Source organism: Alligator sinensis, unplaced genomic scaffold, assembly GCF_000455745.1.
Source record: "Alligator sinensis unplaced genomic scaffold, ASM45574v1 scaffold1660_1, whole genome shotgun sequence".
Lineage (NCBI taxonomy): Eukaryota > Metazoa > Chordata > Crocodylia > Alligatoridae > Alligator > Alligator sinensis.
This window is the reverse complement of record NW_005843061.1, coordinates 105,859-113,321: the sequence shown is the minus strand read 5'-3', so window position 1 is coordinate 113,321 and position 7,463 is coordinate 105,859. Positions and strand designations below refer to the sequence as shown.

The window sequence follows — 7,463 nt, the reverse complement described above, 5'->3', positions numbered from 1 at the left end:
TTCCTGCGGAGGCGTGGGGAGCAGCTGGACAGCAAGGTGAGCGCCTGGAGCTAGGCTGGCGGGTCGCTGGGGCCAGGCTTCCCCAGGGCAGTGTGCCACCACGTCGTGGTCTGGCACCTGCCTGACCCCCCCCTTGCTGGGGCTGGCCCATGCTGCCCTGGCCCTTCCTGACCCTGTCTCTGCTGCAGGTGATCCAGAAGCTGGTGTTCCCCTTCAGCCGCATGAACTACCGGCCGTCCAACCATGGCGAGCTCTTCCCCAAGCTGGAGGCCATCCTGGATCAGAAGGCCATAAGCTCACCCCTGGCCACCGTCAACATCCTCATGTCCATGTTCCAGCTCAGTCACTTCCCCCAGTGTGTTCTGCACCAGGTCTTCTCCCCGGCCTTCATCGCCAATGTCATGAGTACGTTGGGCTTCTGCCTGGGTAGACCTGTTGCTGGGTCCAGAGCGGGGGGCCTGGGCTGGGAGGAGCAGGTGCAGGGCTGCAGAGGGGTCCGGCAGCGCTGGGTGATGGGGACTGTGCATGTGGAGTGTGAATAGAGGCCCTTGGCGGGGTCCATCCCTTCCCAGGGACAGGACAGGAGGGCCCCAAAGGGTGTGGGGGGCCAGGGGACACCAGGCCCGTGCTGCCCCCACAGGCAGCCCCCACGCTGTGATTGTGCGCCGCTACCTCTCCCTGCTGGATGCCACAGTGGAGCTGGAGTTCCGGGACTACAACGGCCCCCGCCTCGACCCTCGCTACCGCGTCCTCATGTTCGACCACGCCATGACTGCTGACGAGGCCAACAGGAAGTACAGGTGCGTGGGTGCAACATGGGGGCAGGCAGGGCCAACAGGAGCTGGGGTTGGGAGGGTGTGGTGGAGGAGCTGGGGCCCATGGGGGCAGCCTGGGTCCCTAGATGGACATGTGACTGTCTGCAGAGATGTGAGGCATGAGCTCCCTGCAGTGGGAGACGGACACTGCTGTGCTGTGGAGGGCAGTGGTTATCCCCGCCAGCCCCTTCCGCCCACACCCCTGCTCTGCAACAAGGCCCAGGGCTGCTGCATGTGCCCGAGGCTCCTCGCATCAGAGATGCAAGGCTGATGGGAAACGGGGCTCTGGGACCCCTAGTTCCTGTGCAGCCCTGGTACTGGACACTTGGGCCCTGGGGTCAAGGGGGCTGCCTTGCAGCCTGGCAGGGCCATGGGGCCTGGCTGCAACGGGCCATGACCCTTTTGCTCCTCTCCCTAGTTACAAGGGGCTGGTGGCGGAGGCCCTGCGGCAGCTGGTGGGAGAGGACTGCTACCGGCAGGACGAGGTGCTGCCCCCTGGATACTGCGCAGGTAGCGGGGCTGGGTCCGGCCAGGGCTGGGCCTGGCTGGAGCAGGGGTGTGCGGTGAGGTGCCAGCAGGGGTGGACTTCCCCAGTGGCCCCTTCATGGGGCAGGGGGCATGTGCGCAGTGCATGCCATCTCTGGGGGTAAGGGGAGGTGTAGCTGATCTGCTGGCCTTGTTGCCACAGCTCTTGCTTTGGCATCAGAACTGCCACGTACTGGGTCAGCCCCAGGCCTGTGGTGCTCAGCTCCTCTGTCCTGTGGAGGCTGGAGGAGAGTGACCAGGGTCTGAGCAGGGTTTTCACCTGCTCCTCTCCCATTTGCAGCCTCCAGCATTGAGGGTCCAGGCAGGCCTGATGCAGAGGCCATGCCACTCGTTCCCTGCTCAGTAATGACCAATGCCCTTTTCCTCCAAGCACGCGTCCAGTCCCTTGTGAATCTGGCAGAACTCGGCCCCTGCCATGTCTGGTGGCCACGAGCTGCACACTTCCATTCTCTGCGGTGTGAAAAGGAACTACCCGGTGTCCGTTTGATTGATTTAGTCGTGTTGTTGGTTTGACCGCCTGTTCTCTCTGCAGACTTCCTGCTGTGGGTCAACAACGTGGGTGCCGTGCTGCCTCTCTCCCGGGTCCCTGCAGCCTACAAGGCCCCCCCTGTGCGCCCCGCCGTGGCCCCCCTGCGCACCAGCGTGCTGGCCCTCACCTCGGACTTGCAGGACTTTGCCCCTTTTGCTCCGGAGACGCCAAGCAGCCCCCAGGGTCCACGGGAGAGTGACCTGGCCGGGCGGTTCTTGCCCACACTGTGCCCCGCGCCCAGGGGGCCCTGCTACCAGCCCCCTTCAGACTATTACTGCAGCCTGAGCAAGGAGTCGTCCCTGGGCAGCCAGGGCAGCTCTACGCTGAGCAGCCCCTCCGAGTGCCTAGCCACACAGGCCGGCACCCCTGACTGCTCTCCCCACGGCACCACAACTGCCACACTCTTCCAGTTCCCCATTGGCAAGATCCTGGAGGGGCCGGAGGCCGCGCCTGGCTGCTTTCGTGGGGAGCAGCCCCCTGACGAGGCAGAGGAAAGGAGTCCAGCTGCCCGTGATGAGGCCTGCGCTCCCCCATCTCCACACCTACCCAGCCCCAAGGGTGGCCTGAGCGACGTGCCGCAGGGGGCCGAGGAGATCCAGAGGTACTGGCCCTGCTCTGCCCTACCACAGCTCCCACCGTGCCTTGCTTGGCGCTGACAGATCTGCTCAGGGGCCCCGAGCGGGGGACCTCCCTGTCCTAGCCCTCAGCATTGGGATAATTGGCATGAGGTCGCACTGTCCGAGCCCTGCCCCTACCCCGGGAGGTCTCCCCTGCAGCCCCGTGGCCCTGGTCAGCCTGACGCTGCCTGCTCTGTCCCGCAGGGTCGTGCTGTCGGTCAATGACAAGTGGCATTACTGCCAGAACTCGGACATCCTGGTGGGCTCACGGGCCATGCGCGACCGGCACCTGCAGCTGCTGGGCTACTGCCTGGTCCAGGTGAGTGGGGTGTGTGCAGGGCAGGGGCTGCCCCGCACCCCTCTTCGCATAGATGGGGGTGGTATGCAGGCTGAATCGGGCAAGAAGGGCTTTTCCTGCCCCCAGACAGAGGCTTCCTAGAGACCCCATCCCACCTTCGCCCAAGGTCCTGGCGTTTCCGGCCATGGCTGCAGCGCCACATCAACATCCTCATGGCTGGCTGTCCCTGTCCTCATTTCCTGGACCTTGACTGGCCCCGGGGCCTTCACCACCTCCTGATACCAGGGGCCTGGAGCTGCCCTGTGCCCTGACTGCAGCTGGGGTGTGCCATGCTCCCCTCCATTGTCCCTTACCCCAGAGTGTAGTGACACTCGTTGCCTGGTGCCCATGTCCCATTGCAGTCATGTTAAGGCCATGACCAAACACCTCTCCCCCAAATCCGTCCCCCTGGTGCCCCCACCTTGGGCTGTTCCCTTGGGCCTAGACATTGGAGGGAGGGCCAGGGGCAGTGCTGGGCTTGCTCCAGCTGGCTAACAGGGCCAGGGATGGAGGTAAAGGCTGCCCTGGAAGGGGCAGTGTTCTCCACCTGGCGTGGGGCCCATCTCTGCTACCCCACTCCTTGACTGCTGTGGCCTCCTGGACCCCCACGTGACCTGCTCCCCCCGTTTCTAGCTGCCCTACACGGAGCTGGAGAAAGTGAGCGGCATCGAGGAGGCCAAGCAGTACCTGCGGCAGAAGTTGAGGGAGCTGCACTTCTGAGGGGTCCCTCGGCCCTGGCCCTGGGCCCCAGGGAGCGGAGACAGGGCTAGGCCAGACTTATTTATTGCTGTTGGTGGGGATGGGGCTGAGGGACAGGTGCTGCCTGGTGGCGGGGCTGGGTGCTGGACCAAGCCGTGGCAGGGGCCCGTCCACTGCCTCTGATGCTGCGGTGGGGCAGGTCCCTGAGCCTGCCACAGCAACTGGCCACGGTCACTGCTGCCCCGTGGTGCTCTGGGGGCCAAGGGCCCGCGGGAGGGGGCCTGGCCCTTTGCACAGTGGCGCCGTGGGGCTGGGCCGGCTGTGGCCATGTGTGTGTGTGGCCACCCTGCCTGAGCGCTGGACCCAGAGGACAAACTTTACAATAAAAGAGGTGAAAAATCCACCTTGTCTTTGCATTTATTAGCTGCCCTGGGAGCAGCTCCTGTGCACCCCAGGTGCCCGTGATGTGGCCCCCACCCCTCCAGGGGCTGACAGCCTCCCTCGGCCCAGCCATGTGACGCTTCTGCCTCCATCCGGGGCGGCCTGGGCTCAGGGCATTGGAAAGGGGAACGTTGCCAGTGTCCCTGAGCGCAGCCTCTTCCCCCATGAGCGGGGGGCCACGTAGTGTTGGCATGAGGGTTGCAGACAGGATGCACAAGAGAAACCAAGACAGCCAGTGTCCAGCCCTGCAGCCTGGTGGTCTCTGCCACCCAGGAGTGGCTCTGCCATGGTCCTGCGGCAAGAACAGGCAGCTGGGTTCTGGGTCAGACCCAGGCCCTCCTGTCTGTCTGGGCCGTGAGGCAGAGAAGGTGGAGAGCCATGGCTGGAGGCTTGGCCAGCGTCCGCTGCAGAGCCCCAGAAGCTGCCCCGGCCGCAGCCCCAGCTCCTTACAAAGCCATTGATTGACAGTTCAATTATTGTCTTAAATAAAATACTGCAGTCTTGGAAACACCTGATTGTCAGAGGCACCCAGGGCTGGGCTGGACGGAGCAGGCCAGGGCAGGGGGCAGCCCCTGTGCCCCCCAGCCCCAGCAGGGCCCCGCTCCCTGCCCCTGGACGGCAGCTGGGCAGCAAGGCGGGTTCTTTGGCAGGCGCCTGCGGCCAGGCAGGGGCTGTCCTCCCCGCTGGCGTGGGGAGCAAGGCACTGGGTGAGCGCGGGGTCCACAGCGGGGCCCCAGGGCCGCTCCAGGTCCTTTGGCGGTGGTGACGCGTGTCCCAGAGGAGCAGCAGGAGGGGGGTCGCGTATCTGCCTGTGCCAGGCCAGGTGCGTGGACAGAGGCTGGGCTGGCGGCTCACACAGGCATCGGCATCTCGTTGTACTCGTCAATGCCCTCCCGTTCGTCCAGCACAGGCTCGGCCTCGTTGGCGTCCAGCTGGGGAGATACAGGGGGGGCTCAGAGTGGGCGCAGAGCTTGGGGGCCTCTTCCCACCCCCAAAGCCCCCGATTCCAGAGCTGCCACTGCCTGGCACAGGGAGGGCGAGAACCTCACCCTATAGCCAGAGGCACTGGGCCTGATCACGGGACACAGGCAGGATGAGGGTCTCCCCACCACATCTCGGGGCGGGGGGGCACTTACACACTTCATCTCGTGGTCGGTGAAGATGCGTGCAAGCAGGCACATGCGCAGGGGCACAGTGAGGATGAGGATGAAGGGGAAGGCCAGCGAAGCCACAGTGGACATGACGGCCCAGAGCACAGCCAGGCACACCAGCTGCAGCCCCGTGAACAGGTGCATGCGCAGCGTCCGCACCTGCGAGAGCAGCAGAGTCCATGGGTCAGGGCTGCCGGCCGGGGTCAGGACCTCGGGGGGGGTTGCTGCTCATCCAACCTCTGCCCCAAGCAGCAGCCCCATCTGAGCCCCACCAAACAAGGCCTGGTCCTACAACGCCCCGACAGCCTTGGGTTCAGCAACACAGTCATTGCCTAGAGCAGGGGGACGGGGCAACGTCCTGAGCAGAGGAGCAGACCCTCTCGCCAGGACCCTGGGGGTCGGTGCCATCAGGAGCATTTTCACAGCCCCGTCCCCAGTCCGGGCTGTAGCCAGCACCCAGCACCTTCGGGAGAGGCTTCAAGAACCCGGACACGTGGAGCAGAAGTAGGAAAGGGGCAACCGGTACAGCCCGGGGAAGCCCCCCAGCCGAGCACAGGCATCGCTGTGCCTTGATCATCGCTGACCGCTGTCTGTCCAACCTCTCTGACACCTCCAGCGATGGTGCATCCCTCCTTCCCTGGCGTCTCCCATGGCCTCCCTGCTCTGCCCATGCAGAAGTGGTTCCTGAGGTCCAGCCTAAACCTGCTTTGCTGCCACTTACAGCTGCTGCTCGTGCCCTGCTCTCAGCAGAAGGGAACAGGATCTTTCCCTCCTTACGGCAGGCAGCCCTGCAGGTAATGCAGCCTGTTCTCACGTCGCTTCTGAGGCACCTTTCCTGCCACCGGAACAGGCCCAGCTGCTGGAGCGTCTGGCTCGACCTGCCTTCCAAGCCCTTGAGCATCTCTGTCGCTGCCTGCGGTCCCTCTCACTTCTCCACGTCCCTTTTAAAGCATGGAGCCCAGAACTGCACGCCAGATCCAGAGCATGCCTCACCAGTGCCAAGCAGAGAAGCACAGCACCTCCCGTGTCTTGTACCCAGGTCCCTCCATGGTGCTGCCCAGCAGGGCTCCCAGCCCCCCAGATCTACCCCCGCACCAGCTCTGACCCCCGCACCTTCTTGACGTAGGGGAGATCGGGGTGGTGCTTGGGGGGCATGAGCAGCAGCTGGAGGCGCTCGTAGAACTGGATGCCGTTGAGCGACGTCACCCCCATGTAGAGGAAGATCCCGAAGAGCACAGCTAGTGGGATCTTCTGCAGCAGCTCCCCAATGACGATGGACAGGCCTGGAGGCAGAGGGAGTCACCTGTGCCCTGGGCCTGCACCCCTGCTCCCGCTCCCCAAGGGCACCCTGCAGACGAGGCTGCACCCAGCATCACCCTCCCGCCCCCCAGAGCTACCCCAGGCTCAGCCAGGGTGGAACAGGGCTGGGCACAGCATGGCACAGCGTGGGCAGGACTCACCCACGAGCACGGCCACCAGCAGTCCGGTGACGCGCTGCTCCTTCACCTCCTGGATCTTGGGCTTGTCGCCGGGCGCCACGGCCTTGCTCATGACGGTGAGCGCGTTGGCGTGCGTGACCGAGCGCACCGTGGCGGCCGCCAGCCAGGGAAGCCCGAACAGCGCGAAGCAGCCACCCATGGCCACGATGAGCAGCAGGTCCAGGTGGAAGCCGGAGCCCTTCTGCAGCATGCGCTCCTTCTTGCTGATGATCAGCCTGGGGGAGCAGGGCAGGTCAGCACCACTCGCAGCCCCCCGGCGCATGGCCCAGACTCCCCAAGCCCCCCTAGTCCCCCCCGCCAGCACTCCCAACTCCCCCCAGGATAGCCAGGACCCCCCCAGCGCTCCCAGCTCCCCCCTGCACAGCCCAGACCTCTGCTCCCAGCACCTCCCCAGCTGGCCCAGCCCAGCCCCGGCTCTCACGTGGTGATCTGGGTCTCCATGAAGATGAGGATGAAGACGAGGATGGCTGGGAGGACGCTGGCCACCATCATCCAGATGGGGAAGGGGTCCTTCTCCCCCAGCGGGTTGATCACCCAGCCCCGCTTCTCGGGTGCCGTCACCGAGAAGCCGCTTGGCACCTTCAGCTTCTGCAGGGAGATGGGGGCAGCGGGGGTGAGCACTGCAGGCACAAGGAACTGGCCCTCGGGCCCCCCCCCCTTCCCCCGACCCCCTGCCCCGCGGACCTGCGTGTAGGTGGTGTCCTGGATGCTGTAGTCGACTAGCACCATGACGAGGATGGCGATGGGCACGCCAAAGTCCCCAATCACCCGCCGGATCTGCAGGGGCAGTGCGTCAGGGTCCAGCTCCCCACCCCGGCGCCCCCGGCCC

General features: G+C 65.3%; 2 protein-coding genes across 2 annotated transcripts in view; one reads left to right on the top strand and one right to left on the bottom strand.

The window, feature by feature from the left end:
- Positions 1-3,944, top strand: part of FASTK (Fas activated serine/threonine kinase) — an 11,517-nt gene extending 7,573 nt beyond the window's left edge. The window contains 8 exon segments of the mRNA XM_006037072.3: positions 1-7; positions 10-36; positions 189-405; positions 641-800; positions 1,234-1,325; positions 1,894-2,491; positions 2,712-2,826; positions 3,478-3,944. The exon segment at positions 1-7 is cut by the window's left edge and continues 130 nt beyond it. Coding sequence (XP_006037134.1) covers positions 1-7; positions 10-36; positions 189-405; positions 641-800; positions 1,234-1,325; positions 1,894-2,491; positions 2,712-2,826; positions 3,478-3,564 — 1,303 coding nt within the window. The 3' untranslated portion in view covers positions 3,565-3,944.
- Positions 3,920-7,463, bottom strand: part of SLC4A2 (solute carrier family 4 member 2) — a 13,194-nt gene continuing 9,650 nt past the window's right edge. The window contains exons 14-19 of the mRNA XM_025193521.1: positions 7,319-7,456; positions 7,056-7,222; positions 6,596-6,849; positions 6,249-6,418; positions 5,121-5,294; positions 3,920-4,916 (exon numbers count right to left, since the gene is read on the bottom strand). Coding sequence (XP_025049306.1) covers positions 4,836-4,916; positions 5,121-5,294; positions 6,249-6,418; positions 6,596-6,849; positions 7,056-7,222; positions 7,319-7,456 — 984 coding nt within the window. The 3' untranslated portion in view covers positions 3,920-4,835. The remainder of the gene's footprint in view (positions 4,917-5,120; positions 5,295-6,248; positions 6,419-6,595; positions 6,850-7,055; positions 7,223-7,318; positions 7,457-7,463) is intronic.